The sequence below is a fragment of the Amborella trichopoda genome, chromosome 12 (genome assembly GCF_054954075.1).
Source record: "Amborella trichopoda isolate Santa Cruz 75 chromosome 12, AtrichopodaSantaCruz75HAP2 v2.0, whole genome shotgun sequence".
Taxonomy (NCBI): Eukaryota; Viridiplantae; Streptophyta; class Magnoliopsida; order Amborellales; family Amborellaceae; genus Amborella; species Amborella trichopoda.
The window spans coordinates 43645269-43670571 of NC_142347.1; the positions used below are offsets into that span (position 1 = coordinate 43645269).

The window sequence follows — 25303 nt, forward strand, 5'->3', positions numbered from 1 at the left end:
TGGCTGGGTTGGATCACCCAGTTGCTTATCAAAATTGGCCGACTTTGTGGGGTACTAGTGATACCCTATACACACAGCTTTTCACAAGTACATAGAGAAGTTTGGCGAGACAAATGCACAAGGCAGAGTATAGAAGGTGGTAATCTGTTCATTCTTATTCCGGTTTCTGACTCAAACTGGATTGATTCCCATCGATAATTGATTTAGACCGGCCGATTCTGATCGAAACCGTGTTTTCAAACACTGGCGGTTACATGGCCATTAGTTGCACAATCATTACTTAGTCCAAAGTATGCTCCAAAAAACTCATGATTACATGGCCATTAATTGCGCCAATTATTGCTGCCCACTAGGGTTTTATTAGTTTGGTCAACTTACACTCACATAGTTTATGACCATTTTTTCTGAAGGGCACATAGCTTAGGACAATTTATAGGCCTATTTTGGGCAGTTATACAGTCTGAACCCAATTGATTGTTAGTGGTCCATCCGATTTGTACATGGTTGTTTGGCTTTGTTGCTTGCAGTCCAGGGCCTCAATGGCCTAATCCGATTTGTACCATGGGGCCATCTTTTTGTACTGTATTGCCAAAGGTCTCGTACCAAGGGTCTTTGCTGCTATCCTGTTCAGGTCATGTGTGCTTGGTTGTTGTGGCCCAGCAACACAAAGATGTGATATCTTGAAACTAGGCAAGCCCCCTCATATAAGTTCTCGGCTCAAAACACTTCTGACTGGTAGATTGTTAGCCCAAACCAACACAAGTCCATTTAGGACTAGCAGGTATTTCCGATTTATTATTTGGTCATGGGAGGTTCTGCATTTCTTTCATATCTTGCAATATGATGCTGAGAAGGGGGTTTGCCAAGCCTTACCACCTTAAGTCTGAGACTCTTGTCAGATACTTGTCCTGGCCCAAGGTCCTCATAAGTCAAGGTTTAGCCCAAGGTTTATGTATGCTCGGATGAAGCCTCCTCCGATAGTCCTCGGGTCTGTAATTGCCACCAAGTAACATCTCTTATGCACATGGTCAGGTCCTTTGCTGGCATCATGTGCCCATCGGTTGCGAGGTTTCCTCCGCAGCTGCTACCGTGCCCCATGCCACCTCATGTAACACTTGAGAGGATGGTTGAACTCCAACCTCACCAGTTGTAGTGTGTTTAATAGCTGCAAGGAGTATGATCGCATTTAGGATTCCTTCTCTCTTTAAATTATATATGAATCACATTGAGGGGTTGTTCTGGCGCATTTAGGATTCCTTCTCTCTTTAAATTATATATGAATCACATTGAGGGGTTGTTCTGGTCCCTCACACATACATGTTCACCTTTGCATTTCAAGCAGCTTAAGAACTTCCAGGCATCTTCTTCTCTTGGCCACCTGCTTCTCAAATCTAACCCCATACTCTCAATGTTAGACATTCAAGGCCCATCCTCACCTCTCAGCTCCATCTATCATGAGGGCTATACCATCACCAGAGTTGTAGGCAAGTCTCATACACCTTGCCTCCTTAACTTGGATTGAGCCCAACCTTGCGGCTTGCGGACAAAAATGAATAGACCGGTCCTCGATCTTTATCTTAATATCCAACATGAGAGTGATGCAGACTTCTACTGAATGCTTCGCGAGACACCCAAGTCACATTGCCGAGTAACAACTCATCCTTTGGCTGTTGTTTTAAGGCCCCCCAAGCACTCAACTTGGGCCTTGAAATGTCCTCAACTCACATCCATTACCAAAATTTGGTATCTATGTAGTGCATGGAACATATGCCAACATAATCTGCCTCATGGGTATGTGCAACCTCAAACACCTTTGATTCCCTTACGCCTTCCAACACCTTGGGCTCCTGAATTCTCATGCTTTGAGAGTCTAGACTACAGGTGGGATTGCATAAATCCTTGTAGGACCAAAAAACCTGGCTAGAAGGAGCCAGTTAAATCCTTGAGGTCATCTACAAGACTTATGAGCATCATAGGCACCACATCTCTTCTCCATGTTTGTGTCCAAGGTGGTGATGCTCTACCCCGGGTCACCATCTTGGACACCTTGTGTCATCGCAAGCATTTTATTTACAAGCCATTATATCATGCTTCATCCTATTGAAAAATGAACATGAGGGTGGATGTCAGTTTCGATGGGACTGATGTTCTAATTAATTTTTTTTTCCATCTAATAATTTTGGAGTGAATGATACACTGTGCTTATATTTTTGAAACTGTTAGTCGGATTAAAGAGAACGATGTGCGACAAAGGTATGGGGGGTGCGACCACCACGACCAGCAAAAGCAACAATGTTGATTCTAAACTATGGGAGATTTATAAGACCACATCTAAAAGATCCACTACGGAACATATCTCCATTCCTGTTATCCTACTGTCAAAGAGCCCATCGAGGTACATATTAGGGTCCTAGGTTGATGAAGGCGAAAAATTTGATTGATAAAAGCAAAAAACTTGAAACTTTCTCTGCAACAATGTTAAACTATGGCACATCCTTTGAGGCTTTTCAGAATTGGAACAAAAAGAAATGAAGGTGAATGGTAAACAGTGTATCTCTTGGGAATGTTTGATAGATTTCCCTTGAATAATTAATTTATGCCACACTACTATTTTAACTCAAATATGCCTATGGATTTAAATTAGAAACCTGTGTTTGTTTTCATTTTTAATGTGTAAATTACCCGGTTACTTGATAATTCAAGGCATTTTTATTTGCGATCATTACTAAGGATTCTCATATATCTCTGATATCAACTTCAACCAAAGATTCCTTGGTAGTTTCCAAATGTTGAGTTGTTATGAATTCGTAAAGGAAAAAGTTTATATAAGTGTGAGGCTCTAAACAATCAAATTAGGGTGCATCTCGAAAATTTCACTAGAAGAAGAGGTTGTTTTGATGCCCAAATATCCTGAAATTGATCATCTCGACCTCAAGATGAATGGACATGAGAAAAAAATAGATTTCAAGTTTTGGAAATAATGCATCTTATGATGCATTTTTGAACCGTCAATTTTCAAGATTTTGTTATGCTATTTTGAAGTTTTAAATTTTGTAATTAGAAATGAAAATATATTTTAAAGCTATCACAAAGATTTCTAGTATTGAAACCACATTTCTCAACACTATTTGAAAGTGCGCTTTACTTTGATTGTTTAGAGCCTCGGCCTTATACAAACTGCACCCTTTTGTAAAAGGTGCTTCTTCATACTCTTATGGTAGTCTTATTAGTTATAGTAAGAGGATACAAGCAATTATCAATCAAGGAAGGCCACAAAATGAAGTAGCACAAATAAATGAACAAGGGAAAGGAAAACAAAAGATACACGAAAGTTACAAATGTTTCTTTGACATGCCAAACTATTGCAGAGTCCTTAATAGTTAGTTCCTTGATCATGTTCCTCTTGGGTATCAGGCTCCTCACACATGGAAGAGGTGAAGTAGAAAGGGCCAACAATGTGCTTGATAAGGTCCTTGTAAACAATGGATGGCCACTCGAGGGTCACCCCAGAGTGGCCTCTGCCGAAGTCCGTTGGAACGTTGCAGAGTGGGTCGGGGGATGAAACCAGCCGAACAAGACACCCGACGGTGCTCAAGCTCTTCCCTTTCACATACTCTTTCTTCAATGGGATCTCAAACTCTCCCTGTTCATCAGTCTCATCGCTTGCATAATAAACTGTTCTCTTTTGTTCATCCATGCATGTTACTGCCACCTTGCTGCCTGCATTAGCAGCTCACTGATTGTGAATCTGCTTAACATATGCATCCAAACGTACGATACTTGTCGTAAAAAGTGTATCACACACACCCAAGAGATGTAAGTTTTGGTTGAAATTCTATGGGTGGAGGTCATGAAACACAATGTCCCAAGTTCAAATCATGATATAAAATCTCTTATTTTGGTACCGTATTTATCAAATAACTAGAAGCTAGTGTGTTTTGAAATGGGGTTGTACTGTTGCAATCATCAAGGCCTTAACCAGTCGAGCCTAAGTGGAATTGACGAATTATATACATTCAAGGGATCTCATACTACTATACTGTTGCGATACCGTTCAGGCAAATTCATAACTCAAGTGGAATTGATGGACTAGAGCATTTAGTTTTTTCAGATGGAAATTATAAATTTTTTATCCTGTTTGCATATAAGTAGCTCCGGCAACAATCCAATGTTGCAGAGAAAGTTTGCAAGTTTACAGATTTTTAGGAAGTTTGATTGCAGCTGAGAGTTATACTCTCAAATGATCTATTGATGACATCAGACAGTTTGGAAAGAAGTTTTTGTCATGAAAAGTACCATAGTATATAGACCAGTGCTCTAAAACTCTGGCAAAATCACTGGCCCGAGTTACTCAGAATCGGCAAGGTGCCAATGCCAAATAGGAATTGGCCAAACTTGGCCGGTTCCTTCCAACAAAATTAGTATTATAGTACATACTGGACTCGGCCGAGTTTGTATAAACTACTTCGACTCGGCACCCTGCCGAGTCCTCCTAAAACCTGTATTTTGAACATTGATATAGACTCTAAGTAAAGATGTGTATTTCACGCATGTGTTACCAATTTTGGAAAAAGTTTATATAAGGTTGCAACTTTAAAATATAGAAATAAGGATGCACCTCAAAAATCCATCAAAAAATGTTGTTTTAATGTTGAAAAACCCTCTAATTGATCATCTCGATATCAAGATGTATGAATATGAAAAAGAAGAAGAGATTTTGAGTCTCAGAAATAGTGTATCTTGCAACACACTATCTAGACCATCCATTTTCAAGACTTTCATATGTTTATAGATCTACTTGATTTTAACTATTTTTGGAGTTTAAAATTTTATAATTAAATATGAAAATAGATTTTTAGATAATCCTAAGAATTTTTTATACCAAAACTTACATATGATGGTAAAATTTGGAGGTTCGTCTTAATTGGATTGTTTAAAGTTGCAACCTTATAGAAACCACACCCATTATCCTTCTTGAAGTTGGTAGTATGGAATCGTTTTGTTTTGCCAAAAACGAGTACAAGTAGGTTATAACATTTCAATTGGTATAATCGCTCGGTCAATAGCCATGTTACCGAATTGTAATCTCTCTTATCTCTATCAATCCAACAGCCCCAAAACTACAGTTTTCCTCATGACCAATTTAATGCTCCATAATAAGGTCCCAAGTTAATATTAAAAAGCGGCATAACGAGACTCGCCCATGTCCACTCGGTCTCGGGCGAGCTAGTGTACCCCGATTGTGTTTACAAGTCGGGTATATAAAATAAATTTTTAAAAATAAAAATTGTAAGAAATATATATAAGTTGGATATCTTGAGGAGTGTTTTTTTCTGTAACTCATATTTTTATAAATTTTTTGAGCTTTTAAGATGTCCTGTAAATCAATTTTCTTTTTTAATCCATTTTTTCCTATTTTTTTAAGTTTATTTTAACTTTTTAAAGTTAAATTTGAATTTATTTACCTTTACTACTTTTTTATTTTCCAAAATTTTCCTATTTTTTAATGTACCTAATGGATTTTGGTCGATTGGCAAAATAACATGCCTCGGCCAACGGCCCAATCCCTTGTGGACTAATTAAAGGACTTTTAAACGAAGGGAAAAGTTTATATAAGGTTGCAACCTTACCTATATAGCTACGGATGCACCTCAAAAATCTATCGGGAAAGATAATTTTAATGTTGAAAAACCCTTTTGATTGATCATCTCGACATCGAGATGTATGACCATGAAAAATACAAAGATTTTAAGTCTCAAAAATAGTGCATTTTACAACATATTATCTACACCGTCCATTTTCAATATTTTCATATGTTTATAGATCTACTTGATTTTAATCATTTTTTAAAATTTAAAATTTTATAATTAGATATAAAAATAGATATTGAGATAATCCTAAGAACATTTTACATCGAAATTATATACCGTGATAAAATTTGATGGTGCACCTTACCTCTACAGCAACGTTGGTATGTCAACTGCACCCTTAAATGAAAGGGATGAATAAGTGGTGAGAAATGGAAATGTTACCTTTGATAGGTTTGGCTCCATGCACCCACTCGTTCCAACCTTGGGTGCAGTCCTGACATAGAACCTTCCCTCCAACTCTCACCACTCCCCACTCTTCTTCTCCCAACCCACCAACCACCATTACCAACACTGCAAACGCAATACAACCAACTGCTAATCTCTCCATTCTTCAATTCTCTCTCAATTTGGAGTTTGCAGAGGGAATTATATACATATATATATATATACATGCAATGGGGAGTACGTGAGGAAGAGTTATATTAGACGTGCACCCCACTCTTGAGAGGGGATCACCAATTATAAAAAGTCATGTGTATTAATGTTGTCGCAACGTGGTGTCCCATTTTTTCTCTGATAAAATAATATTTACAAGAATCTCATTTCTTCAAGGTTAATAGTTTCATAAGGGCAATACCCACATAGAAACATTGTCCCTACATTACATGTGCATTGAGCAACCCATAGAATTTGAAATCCTCACAACTTATATGTCAGATACTATCCTTAAACTGAATCTATAAAATAAGCAAATTAACTTTAAACACTGTATGATTCCTTATTGGTTATGGGTTGGGAGAAAGCATGCAAATCAAATGAAGACAACCGATCAGTGTCCAAGGTTGGGCTTTTTTACTCATGAATTATCAGCCTTTTTCAAAACTGATGTCTTATAGTAATAAAAAAAGGGGGCAAAAAAAAAAGACTATAAATTACATTTGAGAATATACTTTTAAATTTATTTATTAATCAGGTACAACCTCAAAGAAAAAAAAAGAAAGAATTGTTGAAATTTTTTCAAATTGCTCCTGGTATTGGGAAGGCACATTAATTAAGGTTATTTTGATAACTTTACTCTCAATTATCTTATCATTCGGTTAAGACTTCTTTGAGAGTAAAATTATCAAAGTACCTCTAATTATCCGGATTTTTATCACGGATGTACCTGATTGATATAAAACACCCTCAATTGTAATATGTAATCTTTTGACCCCCCTATTGATATTGTAAAGAGTTTAAACCATTCTCCTAAAAAACATGGAAAGCATAAAGTTGGTGAGAGTGCTGGGATTACTTAAACCCAATTAATTTTTTTTCCCATAAACCTAATATTAAATGGCTAACAAGCAAACCTTTCCATATAAACAAACCACCATGTTTCCCAACAGGTGATCATGTTCTCCGAATCTTTTATTGGAATTTAGAAGCCGAATATTCTTCAAAATTTATTCAAGCGGTTTTACCAAAGAAATTTTTGTTATTTCTCGCATCTTTGTTCCAAATTTGACATCCAATATCTCTCTCTCTCTCTCTCACTCTCTCTCTCTCTCTCCAAATAAAATTGCTAAGGGCGTATGTTTAGATGCACTCATTGTAACTGATAATTTACTATTTCAATAAAATTAATCATGTAACAATGAATTATATATTGTTTGACAATAAATAAATTTACATGCAGTTTTAGATATAAATTTATCTTTTTAAAAAGCTGTTTATACTTCATTCAAAATAATTTGTCACTAATTACATGTTTTGGCCTAAAAATCACAAAAAAAAAGTTAATTAAGTAAATGACATTATATATAATACAAATACTACTAAACCATTAACATATGTTATCGAGAGTATACTATTTTAGATAAAATTAAGCTAAAATATTTCAAGCTCCCATGGGAGCATACTGTCCCTCTATTCTCTCAGGTAAAATCTAAAGTAATTTCAGGATGCTAAATTTTGAGGATGCAACATTGTCTACCCATAGTCTAACATTGTCAAGATTGATCTGAGAGCATCCAATCTTTTGAGTGTGAGATCTTAGAGTTAGAAAACATAAAAGGATGCAATTTCTATTATGCCTTGGCTTCATGGAAACAAAGTAAAAGCCTCACGTCGAGTCCTCGTCTCGAAAGTACTTTAGGTATCAAAAATCTCCATAATGACTCTAAAATCAATTTCCAATATCATCTTTGAAAAAAATAAAATAAATCTTGTAAATCCTTAAACACTTATTTTAAGGCAAAATAAACGGTGTAAATATATACGTTACAATATGCACTACTTTTAAGGCTTGAAATCCTAATCTTTTTTCACTGTCATAATGATTAAGACCGAGATGATCAATTTGAAGGTTTTTTGACACCAGAATTGTAATTTTCGATAAGTTTTCAGACATGGTTTACTTATTTTGATAGGGCTGCAGCACTATCAAAACATTTTCCAACTTAAAATTCACATTCCATTTCAAAAATAATTGTCTAATGATTCTTAGGTGCCTTCCAAAATTTTAGACTCAAAATTTCTCTTAAATATGTTGTTCGCCAGAGGGAGTAGATGGATAGTATATAGATAGTATATGCTCCTGGGATAGTATATGCTCCCACCGGAGCATATTATACACACTCATCCATACACGCCCTAAAAGTACATGCAAGCTCCCCTCAATGCAAGACCATACAAAATTTCATGTTAATGTTTGGTACCTTTGGGTGTTTCATTTAGTGCGTCATTTCATGAATCATTTATCATTCTTCTTTTATAAGCCACTAGTCAATCAAAAATATTTTTGGGTAGGTCAATAAAATATATTTATTATGATCAAACTCAAAATTTGTGCAGCATTTATCATACTTCACATTTTTCTACCATTGCAACATCCCCAACATCCACACTCAAAACACAGTAATCATAAATCTTGCTTGCAAAACATTTTTTTATTTAAATTAATTAATCATATTTTATGAATATTATTTTCATGAATATTATTTTCACAGGAGAGCTCACATCTAAGCCAAAGGCAGGGGGAACTTAGAACTTTACAAAAGTTCTTATCGCTCATGCACATCTTGGCTCATCCTAACCCATGCACAAACATTATTAGCACCACAAATCTACATTATCGTGGATTAAGCCTAATGTTAGAAATAATCAGCTACTTCAGCTTCCCCTCCATTTGGCTTGCATGTTCTCTCTCTCTCTCAAGCCTGCACAATGTCGAAATTCTCCTTTAGGGAGTCACCAAGTTGATTAGAAGGGTCTTCTTTTTCCGACTTCTCTTGCAAAAGCTCAGCATGTTGTTCCAAATACTCCCTACTATTTATCTCCGTTAACCTGCAAGAAATAACAGTCTGTCCATGTCATTGAGGGCAACATTTCAGCAGGAAAAGCATATCGTGCTCCAATGCATACGAGAACCATTAGTAAATTGGGATAAAACTATTCAATCTAATGATGGAAGGTGATGGAGAGTAGGATCCACCAATAGGATGTTCATGTGCATTGTGGCATCCAACTAACCATAGTCAACTGCTATACTATTTCTCTGGACATATCTTTTCAGGATCATCTTGAGCTGTTTTTTGTTTTGTTTTAAGGATCAAAGTAACAATTTAATCATATCAATATACCTGCTGATAGTACGGTCCTTTGCAAACCCTAGTTCATTATCCACACAAAGGTCAAGATCGTCATTTTTCCGTGATCTTGAAGATGTTCTAGGTGCCATCTTCTGGGCATCAGGCACTGTAACAATTCTCTCAAAAAGATCCATTGGAGAACCTTCGGCTGTATATAATAGTCGCGCCTTATTATCATACATCACCTGCAAAATACAAATTAAGTATCATACTCCTCTCTCTCTCTGTCTCTCACTCACTCTCTCTCTCTCTCTCTCTCTCTCCAAATAAATTTCCTTTACAGATCAACTAAATTTATTCACAAGATGTACAAATTTAACAGGGAACTTTGTGCCACTTGTTTGTATCACTATTGATAGTTCTCAAGAATTGTGAATATCGTTTTCTTCTATTATAGATACAGTTTTTCTTCATATATCTACAGAGTTGTCTGGAACCTGAAATCCATAAAACTAAATAGATTAGATATCACTTATGACCCCATCCCATTGGTGAAATCATTTTCAATCATCAACATACCATGAGTAGCTGATCCCAATTAACAGGGCTAAGGCTTGGATGATCAACATGCCATGAGTCTCTTTCATTCCCAAAAAGCACCACAATAACTGAATTCTAATCCTTGCTATTTTGTCATTGGTGACTAGTGTCTATAGAGGGATATCAAAGGTGAGCATTTGGTTTTCTCTGAAGAATGCAATCCTAATCAGCATAGATAAATTTCAAACTAAGTTTTTATGGGATAAGTTCAAATTAGAAGTATAGAACTATATGTTGACATTAAAAAATAATAACTTGACAAGTCACACAGGAAGATCTATTAAGAAGGAAAGAGGCATACATCAACCAAGGTAACAAAGCGATAAGCAGCTGTCCTATTGTGGAGTCCAAATACAGGTACACCTTCCAGAGCCAACGTGTGGAAATGCTCTGCAAGAAAAAAATTCATTTTCAGCGCAGTTGAGAACAAAACACAGGTAGTCATAGACCGAGCACATAAATCCTGTCTTCTCCAATGCTCATCATAATCTAGAAAGTCGCAATGTTTTAAAACGACAGATGTTACTAACTGAACAATCCAAAGTAGTCTGCAGCGCCCAAAGGCCTATCACAAAGGTCTTCAAAAGCAAAATATGCACACCCATTAGCTCCTAAAGGGACCTGAGCAAGAGAAGGAAAACATACATTTTAGAGGCATAAGTTTTGTAGTAAAAATATGACAGAAATTCAATGACATAGCAGCACAAATTATAGAAATCAGTAGTAACCTGTAATTTGCGTCCCATAACGACTTCCACTTCTTTTGGACCTGGCACATGATCTCCTATCAATTCTTCAAATTTTTCCTTAAGAAGTCCAGATTTCTCAAAACCGACAAAGCAGAATCCTTCCCTAGCCTACAGAAGATATCACAATTAAGTATGAACATGAGAACTACAGAAAGAAAAAAAACAAAAGATAGAAGAACATATGAACTTGCTAAAAAGTGAACTTATAAATCTCTCATAGGCAATATGTAACTTCACAAATTTAAACATCTTACTGAAGTCATTTTCCGGTAGTCTGTTGAAGAACCAATTTCATGAACAACACATCTTTCCTGCACCAAGAAAACCAAGTAAGCATCATGCAAGCAAGGTAGGCATATCATTTCATGAAAATGGTTACGTTTAACATGCATACTTGTGTACCCCACATATTCCACAAGTAAACCTCATAAACATGGTTTCACAACTTTGAATTACCTTTAAAGTGAAGATAAAGGGTAGAAAAAGGTCTCTCTGTAAGCCACCTTCATAAAGGTTATCAGGAGCACGATTTGAAGTGGCAACAAGCATCTGCATCCGAAGTCCATTCCAAGTTTTACTTATCAAAAGAAGCAAGTAAAAACTCGACATCATGCAAATCAAGACCAACATAATTGGAAGTCTGTATGGTATTGTCAAATGTAATTGCAAGTAGAATATAGAGAATTAAAAAGAGAGAATAGAAAAAGACAAAATACTCACAACGCCTTTCCTGAAAAGGTGCCCGAAAAGACGATTCAAAATCAAAGCATCAGCCACATCAGTCACCTATTCAAATCCACATTAAATTTCAATAGATCTTTGCAAATACACTGGGAACGCGCTTAAACTACACTGGAGAAAGTCATTATATAGGCATCACATATTCACATCAAAAGAAATCCGAATTTTTCTAATTTTTAACATACCATGAACTCATCAAGACATAATAAAACCGACTCATCTGATATCTCACCAGCAACAACATCAAGTGGATCCTCAACACCTTTATGCTTCTGCATCCATAATACCCAAGATAATCCCAGACTAGTAAGTACTCTTTCAGGAAGCATTCATTTTCACAAAGGTAAGACATATTTGGATTTCATTCATTTCACTTTAAAATGATGCAGATATGTGAATGATCTTACTTGTAGGCGACTGTGAACATTGAGCATGAAGTCATGAAAATGTATTCTCTGTTTCTTCCAGTATTCAGGACTGCAAATGAAAAGAAGAAAGGAAGTTTGAGAAAGAAACCTATAGAAAATGGGGAAACTGATGAATAAACAAATGAACTTGATTCCCTGGAGTTTGAGTAATGAACAAACACAAACTTCACATCCGAATGCAAATTAGGAAAACATGGCCTATTAATACATATCGGACAACGAATGCCCACATAAGGAGAGGAAAAGTAAAACTACAGTCCCAAAACATTCAAATTGAAGATATCTGATGCATCTACACACTATATAAATGTCAGAGAATTTTACCAGTAAAAAAAAGAATCATCCTCGCAATATCATAGTCCACAAGATGTCACCAATCACATTCCACTCAGTAAAATTAAAAAGCCAACCAAATCATCTGGACAACTACTACCCCTAATAGCAAAGAAAAAAACAGCACCAAACCTTTGGCAGTACTTTATGTTCTAATTGTAGCCATATTTATAAGAAATCGTGTCAAGGAAAATGATCATGACTAGGCATAAAACTAGCTTTCCAACACAAAGATCCAAAGGACAGCAAACATATGATACTTTCTGATTCTCCAAAATTAGTCACAATGCACATGTTTCCAATACCAAAACAAGTAAACTATACCGGTGAAGATAGTACTTGAGGAAGAAACAAAAGGGAGAAAACAAATATATTAGTAAACAAAAAAGCTTATATAAGGCAGTAACCTTACTTGTAGGAGTAAGGTTGCAGTAATCTACACTGTCCATTTTAGATGGATGGTGTAGATTAGGCACTATCTTAAGAGACATGCCAGATTTTGACACCATCTTAAACGATGAGTCAAATCTACACTGTCCAATTAAAATGGACGCTGCAACCTTACTTCCACAAGTAAGATTGTAGCCTTAGATAAACTGCACTGATTAGTAAATGCACAGAATTTAACTCAGGAAGGTTTGAGGTTGAATGACTCACTAACAAAGTCTTGAGCAACTTATTTGGTTGCTTTCGTAGATTACAAAAGTAAATCCAACGGCTTACCTGATCCACAGAAAGTATCCAAACAAGATAGAAACTCACATACATCACATATTGCCCACTACTCTAGAACTAAAGCGTGAAAGGAACCCCACACTTTCAATTTAAAATGCACCGATAACTTTCTAAGTCTTTCTCATCTGAAGTAGTCTCTTAAGACGCTTGCCTCTCAATATTACCAGCAACAACAGTCAGAAATTAAATTCCCCTATTTCATGTTATGCCACGTGTATATTAAGTGAGATGAGCTCAGTATAAAAAATGATGAATCTGTTGGTCATTCAGCTAAAACCACATCATGATATTGCACAGTCCTCTTCACCATGGTAATGGCTAAGCATAAAAAAGGAAACAATGGTAGTGCAGAATGTTATTGAAATGAATATAAGCTCTTCTAGGTATTCAGCCATCTTTGCCCAATATAAGAATCTATAACAGAAAATGATTAAATAAGGAAAGCATCAAAACATTTTGTAAGGTAACCATACTTTGAAATATATAAAAATGTTGTGCAGCAGACTCACACTTGATCGTAAAACAAGTCCATCAGCATTGTTTTGCCTGTACCCACTCCACCGTATAAATATAACCCTTTAACAGGGGAAACTGAAGATTGTGGCATGAAACGAGACCAAAACCACCCTCCCCTGCAACTTAAAGAACCCAACAAAATTGATATACAATCCTGAATATGTATAAAGCTCTGACATCAGTCTTCGCTACATATCACCCTACCACCAAAAATCCCCTCATTGGCTTTCATGTTTGGCTTTGTTTCCAAAACTTTCTATACAATAATGACCACATTTCAGTTTCCTTCATCAATTCTCTCCCTCAGAAAAATCCACTCATTCTGGCTTCATTTTTGGTTTTGCTAAAACAAAATTCTAAGACCAAATAGAAAAGAATGCCCCCTGTTGAAGATACGTTCTTTCAAAAAATAAATATGAAAAGGAGAAAGGCAAAAATCACCTTCCAGGTTTCTCAGAAGATGTAACTCGACTGAGCCCACATGTATCAGCGTGTTGTACAAGCTCGTCATAGAGTCTCTGAAGAACTTTGATAGTATTAATCTGACACCCAATTAGCAAAAGCAAATTAGATTTAAGTAAAGAAAGAAAAAAGATACATTAAACTCATGGTGGAAGATTGCATTTATAAGTGGAAATCAGTGTTTTCAGACACGCCTCAGGCCAGGTACAGGGCCCAAAAGCCTCTGAAAAATTAAAACAAATGATAATAAGAAATATTGAAAAATAAAATAAAATAGTAAAAAGTTCAAACGAAACCTAAAACAACCCAAAAAGTCCATACAAGCTTAAGAAAGTACCTAAAATATGCATTTTAAAAAATGATTTATAGTTGGGGACATTTAAAAAAATCCCAAGTAAGAGGGAAATACAAAAAAAGGGGATATAACAAGAAAAACTCCCTAATCTTTAGAAAAAAAAATCAAAATTTAAAATAAAAAATTTATACATCAATTTCATATATTTATATATCTTTAACAATGTTTTCCTATTTTTCTTATCTACCGTAAGTTGTACAGGGGCCTCGGAGTAACTCAGCTTGCCAAGGGGGCGAGTCCGAGTAACTCAGCTAAGTCTGAAAACATCGTTGCAAAGTCAAAAACATTTAACAGTGTATGAACCTGGAAGGCATCACCATCCACGAGATCCCCAGAAGCGATTCTTCTCTCATACTCCATAAGAGGCCCCATTCTCACATCTGGAATCATAAAAGATTTTATGAAGTTCACCCATCAGAATCAATATTATGCATTTATGTTTTTCTTTTGTTTGGGGTGAGAGAGAGAGAGAGAGAGAGAGAGAGAGAGAGAGAGAGAGAGATTGCAAATTGTACCCCCAGATGTATCTTTGGCAACAGATGAGAACAATGTCCTCGAATTCATCAAATACTTCATGCAAAATCCATTATCCATATCAAGATGGAGATTATTAGAGGGCAACATGAAACCAGAACCACTTATCCCTCTAACTAGTGTCCATCTATGATGACTTCTCCTAAGTGAATTCCCCAAAGCATCACCTTGTAGAGCCCTAGATGAATGCCTAGACTGGCTAATTACTCGTAAAATACCCCTCATCTCAGGCTTAGCTCTCCTCAAATACAAAACTTCAAAATCAATTCAAACAGTATGGTTTCTGCAAAAAATGCTGCATAATATACAAAATCATTGTGTTATGCATCAAATCAACACAAAGAAAAGGAAGAATCACATAATTCAATCGCAACAAGGTTCATTCTGAAAGAATAATTCATAGCTTGGCTCGACAGAGACACCAGTATATGAAAAAAAAAAAGAGAAAAAAAACTAAACTGTAGAACTCCATAATTGTCTCAAAATATTCTTAGAATTGAAAAGAGATTGATGCCTTCACAGTAACCCCGGTAATTGAAAAATAGCCCAAAAATAAAAGAAATCCACAAATGTAATAATTGAAAGACAAAGAAGTCAATTATTTAATAAACTTCAAAAATTCTTATCCAGCGGCATAATTAAGCAAGAAAATATGTTTCAGAACCATGAAGACTCTAATATTCGCAAAAAAAAAAACAGAGCACAAGATCCAAAATTTGCTGGTTTTATGTGTGTTGGGTCTCTCAATTATAAAGTTACAGGCTAAACAAGCAAATAAATAATCCAAAAACATAAATTATAAGCTTTCATCCAAAAAAAAATGAAAAACTCAATATTGATTGGAAAAAACTGCAGAATTTCGTACCAAGAATTAAATGAAGAAGGCCAAAAATCCAACAATCAATCAGCCTGGAAAGAAAATCTAACCTTCGAATCAATGGAACCGGATACCCAGAATTCAAAGTAAAAATGTGGGGAAAATTATCGCCAGGGTTCCTGGTCCTCTCTGTAAAACTAAATGGAGGAAATATTATTACATAAAAAAGAGCAAAAGGGTTTGACCCGTCTGTCTCACTCTCTTTCCGTATTAGAGAGCGATAAGAAGTACGAACACATACAATCCAAGAACCCAGGCGTCCCGTTAAGATCCATGTGTGAAAATCGGCGATTTTTTATTTTAACCAAATAATAAAAGAATTGGTGGGCCCAGGGTAAAACTGGAATAAAAACCAGCAGAGGACTTTGTGGTACCGGTGTACTAAAATGTTTATTTAATCGTACATCCAGAGGACTATGAGGCTGTGTAACCGATTATTCCAATTCCGGTATCGGACCATGCTGTTAGTAGCCTAGGAGCAAAGTTAAAGTTGAATGAGGCGATTTCTGTGTCGATAGAGAAAAAAAAACTAGCTGAATCGGGTAAACTCGGGTTCCTTTGACAGGAATCTCCACCCCGTTGGCTTGGGAGATTTTGTGTTGGCTAGATGACTTTTAATCCTCTCGTTTAAAATTTTAGCTGACCAAATCGACTAGAAAACTTAAAAAATGGCTTAAATCAACCTCCCAACTACATTGGTTCTTGCCTATCCATTTGGTGGAAGATTAAACCAAAGGTTTCAAAATATTTCCCTTCTCGAGAATTATTTGATACATATACAAATTTGAATTAGCCATGATCTATGTGGAACCAGTGTTTTAAAATCTGGACCCCACAAGTAATAATTCTCCAATGTGAGAATCAATCAATAAAATAAATAAATAAAATTCAATGTTAAGGAACCAGGCGAATTGGACAAATTGCTTATTTCTCTTATTGGATTGCTTGATTCCCTAATAAAATTTGATGTGGCCCGCCCGAAGCAGACTTGACTTCCAATTGAGAACCGGTCCATTTAAAACTGATTCCTAATGTGGATTAGCAATTTTGGATCCACATCCCTAATTCCCGATCCAACGGAAGGGTTTCTAAACTCTTCTATGGGTGAATTGGGTTTCTAAACTCTTAGTAAAGCAAAATTCTCATGCACACTTTGGCACCGCGGGACTATTATAGTGGTCGGTAAATTTGGACTTTCAAAGTGAGAAACTTGTGGGCTCACCTGAGCAACGCATAGGCGCGTCTATTTTCCGGAAAAAGTTGTATTATCATTATTATATTATTTTAAAGAAAAAAAAGGTGAAATGAAAGAATTTTTGGGCCGTTTGCAAGGGTGCCGTTGTATAGAGCCGATGCTCTAAACCATCAAAGTAGAGCATAACTTCAAATAGTATCGAAAATGTGGTTTCAATATTGAAATTTTTTTTGGTATTTTTAAAATATCTTTTCATATTTAATTATAAAATTTAAAGCTTAAAAACTAGTGTAGATTGAATAGATCTATGAAAACTTGGACCTTTTGAAAATTGACGGTCAAAAAATACATTATAAGAAGTAGTATTTCCAAAACTTGAAAGGTCGATGAGATCAATTTGAGGACATTTGGGCCCCAAAACAACCTCTTTTACTGAAGTTTTTGAAGTAGCCTCTAATTTGATTATTTAGAGCGCCTGTTTTATATAAACTTTTTTGGGTTTATAAAAGGTTTTCTTTTTTAAGAATATAAATGTACGGTTAGGATTAACTAGCCATGTGTAACATCTGACTTTTTAATAAGCACTATCGGGGTTGGCCTTTTTTTGGATATCTTTTTTTTATGGAAGTTATCAACCTTTATTAAGAATTACTGGAAATAAATTACATGAGACGAAAGTCTCAAATAAAAACATGCAAAAAAGAGAAAGAGAGAGAAATTACCAAATCCAGCCCATGAAGAAGCATCCATCTTAACTCCCATGACACCTTCTACTCCCTCTTGCACCATTTAATATATTCAAGGAACCCCCCTCCAAGAGACAAGGATAGGAGCCAAGATTTTTAGAAAAAAAAAGGTTTTAATCCGTAAAGGAAGGCATAAAATTATGCGAAATTAGATGTGGTCTCACCTAGCGGCCTTTCCATTTCAATTCCTAATTATTTCTCCAAACCATGCTAATCCTGGATTCTCAATCAAGCTACCATCAAATTTTAATTTTAAGGCACCTTATATTGGCTGCATCCAATGATTTTTGGGCCTACACTTTATGAAGCCTATTTTTAGGAAGATTGAGCTCCACTTCCACTTCTGTTATAACCATACCTTCTTTAGATCCCGACACCCAGAATCATATCGTATGAATGATTTTATAAAAAATCCTCTCAAAAAGTAGGACATTCCTTTTGAAGGTTTTTCTATTTCTCTCTTTCCACACTTCCCAAATAATCACCCCTCTAACATTCTCCCAGATTATTTTCCCAATTTGAGGCAAGTGCGACATAGACAGGTTCAGCACTAAGCCTTTGACTGATTCTGGTAAAGCCATCCTTATCGTCATTTTCAAGATAACCAATACCAAATCCTCCATACGAAAGAGCAATGAAAAAATAGAAGAGAGGCAGTTTCATTATCACCTTTGCACATTAGACATACATTTGGAAGTACTTTACCTCTCTTGATAAGATTATATATAGTCAGAACCTTATCTTGGCTGCCGGCCACACAAAGGCCTGAACCTTTTGCGGAATCGATCACAAGGCTTTACATCATAATTTGGAACTTGTGAATTTTTTTCTTTCTTTCTTTGATAAATGCAAAGATCTTATTTATGAAAAATTATTTTTGTCAAGTATTTTCATGTTTAAAATAAATTTCTAAAGGGAACTCCGGGAAATTATGACTCGTTCATTTTAAGGAAAATTATAGATACCCTCATTCTTTACTTTTTGGGCATGCGTCCACACTATTAACCTCAATATTGCAGTTTTTTTGGAAATCAGCCCCAAGTACAAAAGTTGACATTTTTTTTTTTTTTTAAACTAAAATATCATTCTTTGGCTATGTTCCCTACTTTCTCTCTAAGTTGGACTGGCGCATTTTTTGTGTCGGACCGGCTCTATATTCAACTTATGCTGTTCTGGCATATTTTTGTGTCCAACACATTTTTGTTTGCAAACATGAATTAAAATGTGGCCCAAAAAATTTACCTTTATTTACTTGGAAGGTGGTTAATAGTGTAGTATCTAAAGTGTTGGGAGGAGGGAGGATGCCTAAATCGTATAAATTGGGGGGATATCTATTATTTTCCCTTTGATTTACTAAAAAAGATCTGGCCCATTTAATCGAAAGTTTTAGTGCTCTGTTTCGAAATGGGAAATTTGTCAAAATAGATCTAAGATATTTACTATGTAACATTTTAACCATATGTTTTGATTTAGTTTTAAAATGCTCATCAAAATGCGCATGATTTTGAGTTAAAAACTTAAAACAGTAGAAAAAAGGTAAAATGTTAAACAGTTGAAAAGCGAGATATATTTTTTGATAAATTTTTCTTTAGAAACAAATACATGGTTTAGTTTAAACGCAGATCCATTCGTGCACCACGCAAATGGTTAAGTCTAGTCCATTCTGGATTTCCATGAATTTAGGTAAAACGGGAATAAATTTCTGATTTTAAATCCTCGTCTATTTGTAGCTTAAAAAATAATGCAGATTTTGGTAAAAAAATTAAATGATAGCTGACGAAAATTTTGATAACGACTTTTAAAGTCACTTTTATGCTTTTTATAATTCATGATAATGAAATTCGAGATAAGGTACCTATGAAATTGGGGTCTAAAGTCAAAAGAGAAAGGGGATGATATGGGGAAGAAAAACGCATACAAACCTTACCCCACACTAAAAACAAGCACAACTTTTTCATATTCGATGTGAACTATAAAACAAGTAACATTCTCAATATTTGTTAACATATAAACTTAGAGAGCATATTAGCCAATGACCTTTTAAATGATCTGCCCTACTTTATTAGTGGTCTAATCAAGTAATAAATCAGTGTTACCAATGGTGTTCTTATGACATAATCAAAAGTGGCTTTAAGACCCTAATTTGGGATTAACCCACTCAACCTAGGGACCAACCTCAAAGAAAAGGAATCATAGATCATGCACTTAAAAAGTGTCCCATATCCTATGGTTATCCTATTGTCGTACCGAGATTGTTCAATTTTTTGAATAAAATTTTGGAAATATAGAAATAAGACCACTCATTTTTGGTACAAGGGGCTCACAATGACCACTTAATATCGAATTTATGGCTCAGAGCCCACCATCGACAGGGTCCAAAGTCCACAAGAAAGATTTTTGAGACATGTGACTTATCACAAGTTATCAAATTTCATATTTAATAGTTAGAATTGATAATGGCCTCCTTATAAACTATAGGTATGCATACCATTTTTTTACAGGCTACCCCAATAGCCCGTATAAAATCTCCACCGTCCGACAGGGTTGGACGATGGAGATTCCAACGTATCCCTACAATCTCCAACCAAATTGGATGGTGGAGGTTTCATGCAGGCTAACAATCTAGCCTGCATGAAACAATTTATCATAGGTAAATGATTTCACAATATATAATCCCATAAATTTTAAGTGTTTGTTCATTGTTTTCAAAATACTCATCCCGCTATCCTAAATGAATCCAACAATTTAGGATAAAAAATTTCCCCCGAGTAGGTATCTAGCCCAAGGGAGGAAGAATATGGTGTAGAACCGCGGCTGTACACTGTACACGCGCATCAACTTAAATCAAGCAAAGAAAGTACTTGTGTCCTAGAAAAGTAGCTAGGGTTTTTTGAAAGACATCCCATGTGCGTGACTATGATTACAACTCTAAGTTGAGTCTTATATTTATTAAAAACTTTGCACTTGTCTCAATGAACTCTATTAGCCTTTAAATATGAACATGCATTTCTTGTATCTTTTTCCCACTTTTGAGTTTTTAGTGGTCTCCCCCAATGTAACTTGGAGCCTCGATTTCCATGTATTATGCTTCCACAGATTATTTTAACCTAAATAATGGTTGTTTTCTTTTCCTTCCATCATATGGATTGTGATCAGGTACTAAATATTCAATAATTCACAGCCTTGATCATTCCTACCTACCTTTCAGAGATGGCACTAACTTTTGTTTAACATGACTGGCACAAATTTATTAAGTATTTATTGGTCAGGGTTTTGTTTGCACATAATCAAATGCACCTTCTTTCAAAAATTTATTGGGAGTTTTACCTGGGACTAAAAAATTTAAATATCAATAATATGTTGATTACCATGATCATGCCTAAGAACATAGATTTCAGATAAATTTAAATTTTTTTTTATGTTGCATTGTGTTTTTAGTTAATACTTTCACATAGAATTTATTATTATTGATTATTTTGATTCTATTATTTGGAAGGATTTCAATTTTCTATTATTCTTGACTTGATGTCAATATTTATTTTTTTTTGTGGATGTTTAGATGTTTGATAAAAGCATGAGGTTTATATGGGTCACTTGAGTCACATATACACGTGCATTTCCCCTCTAAAACACATTTTAAAGATGGATTTTTCTATCCAAAATTTTAAGGATTTATGAACTAGGCCTAGGTAATCATGAATATGAACAAAAACAAAATTTTAAAATATTTAAATGTGCTTTTTCTGGGGTATTTCTTTTGCACCATCTGTTTGATATTTTCGTTTCGTTAGGTGCACTTTATCCAATATCCATCTTAAAGGTTGATGTTCGTGAGTCGGTGGGCTCATGCTTCCACTGACTCACATCACATCAAGCTTTTCCTTGATAAATTATGTAACTTTTTTCTTCTTTCCATATTAACCAGGGTTTTAACTACCAAACTACTGAGTCGAATTGGTCCGCACCAATCCGAGCCAACTAATCAGGTTTACGAGTGGGCTCCGCTGGACTCAGGCAGAAAAAAAGAGTAAGAAAGCATAAAGACAATAAAACAAGAAAAATGATAATAAGTTTAAAAATATAATAAATAAAGAAAAAAAAAAAAAATATCAAGAATCCAAACTGACTTAAATCCTCAATTTTTTTAATCAAAAAAATTATTTGCTTTTTTATTTGAAAGCAAGTCTGTCATTTTTGGGTTTTCGGTGAAGACAATTCTAGCCCAAAACTGGTGGATTTTTTAATCCACAAAGAAGAACAAAAAAGAAGTTAGCATGTTAGTTTGTGACTTTATCTGCCTTACGTATGTGTTTGTGAATTTCCTTGACTTTATCTGCCTTACGTATGTGTTTGTTGATCTCCTCAATTCTTCATTTATTTTCCATAATTTTCACATTCAAACTTCCCCAGTATGTGTTTGTCGATCTCCTCAATTCTTCATTTATTTTCCATAATTTTCACATTCAAACTTCCCCAAGATTTATGCTTCCACTGGATAATCTTCTCTTTCAACATTTTCAACTTGGTAGTTAATTGATATCCTTCCCAGCTCTCGACTTCAGAATTTTTCTACACATTCTTAACCAAATTCATGAAACCTATATTAGATAAACCACGCCAATTTAAACCGAAAAGGAATAGGCCTAGTAGGGACCCCCTCGGATAGAAATAACAAAGGAACATAATCGAAAGAGATCCTGGGCAGAGCTTTAAGAGATAGGTTTGGAAAACGGTCTAGAAACAATAGGAGACAAGGAATCTATAGAGCCGAGTTAACACTAGAGAATCAAGAGAATTATTTGACCAAGTATACTTAGCCCCCATAGTCTGACCATCCATAGCTCAAATTGTTGAATGAAACTATCAAATAGCATTGGATGATTCATCCGGACACCTAGTGACATTGAAGTCACCCCCAATAATCTAAGGCATAATATAATAACAAGAAATAACACACAAATAATCAAAGAAAAGACCCCTCTCATATGCTCTATTTGGGTCGTACACATTAGTAAGACACCAATGAAAGTTATCCATAAGACCAAAAAAATGTACAGAGACATGTCTTTGGTTTATAAAAAAATCCTGACCATTTCGATGAGTAGGGTCCTAGATAGTCCATAAATACCCAGAGAAACCATTTGCATCATAACCCACAAACTGCATCATCCTCCTACCCCAAATAGGCTAAATTGTGTTTAATGTTGGGCCCTCTATTTTAGTTTCTTGCAAAATTAGGACATCAGGTCTCTCATTTTTGCAGAAAAGAAGACATCATTCTTACGCCAAATGCTATTGAGGCCTTCTAACATTCCAGTGCATAATTTTCATTAAAAAGGATAACCCCTATTGTGTTTGGTGGTTTCGAAGGAACCACCAGACACATGCTCAGAAATAGCCCCCTATGAGTTATGCTACCCTTATCATTCTCATCATAGTTGATGGTGATTGCTTACCAAATTGTGAAACTCCCGCTGAACCTGACCCTTTCTCTTGGCTTTCTTTGATCTACTGCAACCTACCTGAGCCACCACCTCTTTTGCATGAGCTGTTTGTAATTCCTCAGTAATGACATCCAGCAACTCACCATAGTTGATGTTCATAGCATCAAGTACTTGGCCAACCTCTTTTGGATGAATGATCAAAGGCCATTCCTGCACCCCAACATCTTCCCCTTCATCTTGTCCTCCCTCAACGGCCTTGTGCAGATGCCTAATAGAGATAGTCAAAACAGAAAGAAACTCTTGATCTTCTATTCCCACAACCTCTTCATTCGGCCGAGCGACCAGAGATGGCGGCTCCACTCGGTAAACCCTTGGCTCCCATGCCTCATTACCCACAACTTTCACTTCCGCCAAACTCTCATCTTCCTCGTCCTCAACATTGTACACCTTGCCTTCCATTGCTTTTGTGTTTTCTTTCTATAAAACATGTCATATAAAAAAGAATATTGAATGCCTCACAACGCCTAATTGGGGTTAGGAAACAAGCTAAGATAAAATTGATGTATTACCGTTGTAGATCCTCAAGGCTTCCACAGTGTGAGACACAAGCCTCAAGAGAGATTGGGTTCACCCCCAACCATGATGAAAATAATGAATTTCTCAAGCTCAATTTTGTTGAACAATGACAAATGTCTAAATCCGTAAAGGCGCATAGAGACTCACTAACCGATTTTTGTGTACCCTTAGTTACATGTCACAGAAAAAAGAATATCAAAGTCCTCATAATGCCTAACTGAGGTCAGCAAACAAGCTAAGACAAAAATTGATGTATTACAATTGATCTTCAGGCTCCCACCGTGTGAGACACAATCCTCAAGAGAGATTGAATTCACCCCAACTATGATGAAAATAACAAATTGCTCAAGCTGAATTTTGTTGGAGCTGCAAAGAGAAACACAAGATCTGTATGTTTTTGAAATATAACATGAACCAAACAAGGAGAGTCAACATTGGCATACAAGAGTCTTGGTATCAAGGGTCTTTGGCTGAAGTAACAGTCTTGGATGTATTGAAAATCCACAATTTTAATTCAACTGCCTGTATGTTGTTGATCTTATGCATTTCTTAATTTGTTGTGAATAAATTTATTTATTTCTTCCTTTAGTTTCTCCTGATATTTCGCCACTGTGATCTCGAGCTCCCTCTTCAAATCACACATATGGATAATGCAGCTTTATGGAGAAAATACTTAGGCGTTCTTAAGGAGGTTACTGTTAGGCGCCAGGCACCCGCCTAGGCAGTCGGGCGGCCGATTAAGCAGTCGAAAAAGTGATAAAGTCATTTTACCCCATTAAAAGAGGATAAGGATTTTGGGGGTCATTGTTGCCCCAAAAATAATTTTAGTAAACTTTGGAGTGATGAGTAACTTGAAAAAAACTAGATTTGAAGATTTTCATTGAGATCTAATTTTTTTTTCAAAATTCTCAAATGATTACGATATTAAATGATATTCAACCCCAATTTTTTTAGGCTTATAGGGATTGTAAAAGAGGAGATTTGGAATCCCAAATATTTCGGTTTGACCTAAAATCGAGTCTACTTCAAGAACCGTTAGATATTTCAATAGCTTTCATTAGATTTTGTATTTTTTTCCCTTAATGTCTATTGTCTAAAAATGTTATTTTTTACTATTTGTATTTTTTTTTATGTTTTGTAATCTATATTTGATATTTTATTTTCTATTTGGATTATTATTTTATTGGTTAGTTTAACAATTACTTATTTCTTAATTTCTTATTAAATAATTGTATGTGTAATGTATTTTGTCAATTATTCATAAAATATAATTATTTTATTAGATTAATATTTTCTTCATGCTTATTAAATAATTACATGTGTGATATGCTTTTTCGAGTTTTTGTTATATCATTGTAATTTTGATGTGTATGTTTTATCTAGATTTAGTTTTTGGTTTAATAAGAAGCAAATACATTAAGGGGTTGTTTGGATACCTGAAAATATATTGTCTGTGAAATATATTACTGACGTAATACATTATCTGCAAATGGATTGTTACTGTTTGGGTAGTATTTAGATGCAACATGGGAAATACATTGCTACTGTTTGGCTATGTCTGGAAGAAATATGGGAAATGTATTACCAACATTTTACTACCATTTACATATAAACTATTATTTATTTCTTT

At 35.3% G+C, this 25303-nt stretch overlaps 2 protein-coding genes and 1 long non-coding RNA gene across 16 annotated transcripts; 1 reads left to right on the top strand and 2 right to left on the bottom strand.

Annotated features, from left to right (window-relative positions):
- The first annotated feature begins 620 nt into the window (after nucleotides 1–620).
- Nucleotides 621–3918, top strand: LOC148779610 (uncharacterized). Its single transcript, XR_016045915.1, has 3 exons — nucleotides 621–1791; nucleotides 2224–2395; nucleotides 3415–3918. It is a non-coding gene; the product is annotated as an uncharacterized LOC148779610 (long non-coding RNA).
- On the bottom strand, nucleotides 3115–6271 carry LOC18435320 (Pollen Ole e 1 allergen and extensin family protein). Its single transcript, XM_006845366.3, has 2 exons — nucleotides 6033–6271; nucleotides 3115–3720 (listed from the first exon to the last, which is right to left on the bottom strand). Exons 1-2 carry the CDS (start codon nucleotides 6196–6198, stop codon nucleotides 3374–3376), a joined length of 513 nt encoding a protein of 170 aa, XP_006845429.1. The 5' UTR covers nucleotides 6199–6271; the 3' UTR covers nucleotides 3115–3373.
- Nucleotides 6272–8721: 2450 nt separating this feature from the next.
- On the bottom strand, nucleotides 8722–15924 carry LOC18435321 (uncharacterized). 14 transcript variants are annotated; one of them, XR_016045917.1, is made up of 16 exons: nucleotides 15763–15924; nucleotides 14817–15130; nucleotides 14605–14681; nucleotides 13926–14026; nucleotides 13478–13600; nucleotides 11880–11949; nucleotides 11658–11744; nucleotides 11452–11517; nucleotides 11188–11280; nucleotides 10986–11042; nucleotides 10711–10839; nucleotides 10513–10603; nucleotides 10284–10372; nucleotides 9962–10129; nucleotides 9434–9627; nucleotides 8722–9137 (listed from the first exon to the last, which is right to left on the bottom strand). XR_016045917.1 is itself a non-coding variant. In XM_011625481.3 (15 exons), exons 2-15 carry the CDS (start codon nucleotides 15058–15060, stop codon nucleotides 9005–9007), a joined length of 1554 nt encoding a protein of 517 aa, XP_011623783.1. In that variant the 5' UTR covers nucleotides 15061–15130; nucleotides 15763–15924; the 3' UTR covers nucleotides 8722–9004. The 14 variants fall into 14 exon arrangements, 8 of the variants coding, with proteins under 8 accessions (XP_011623783.1, XP_011623782.1, XP_088709970.1 ...); XR_002281149.2 differs by having other exon boundaries at nucleotides 9434–9879; XR_016045916.1 differs by having other exon boundaries at nucleotides 9962–10144.
- Nucleotides 15925–25303: the final 9379 nt, after the last annotated feature.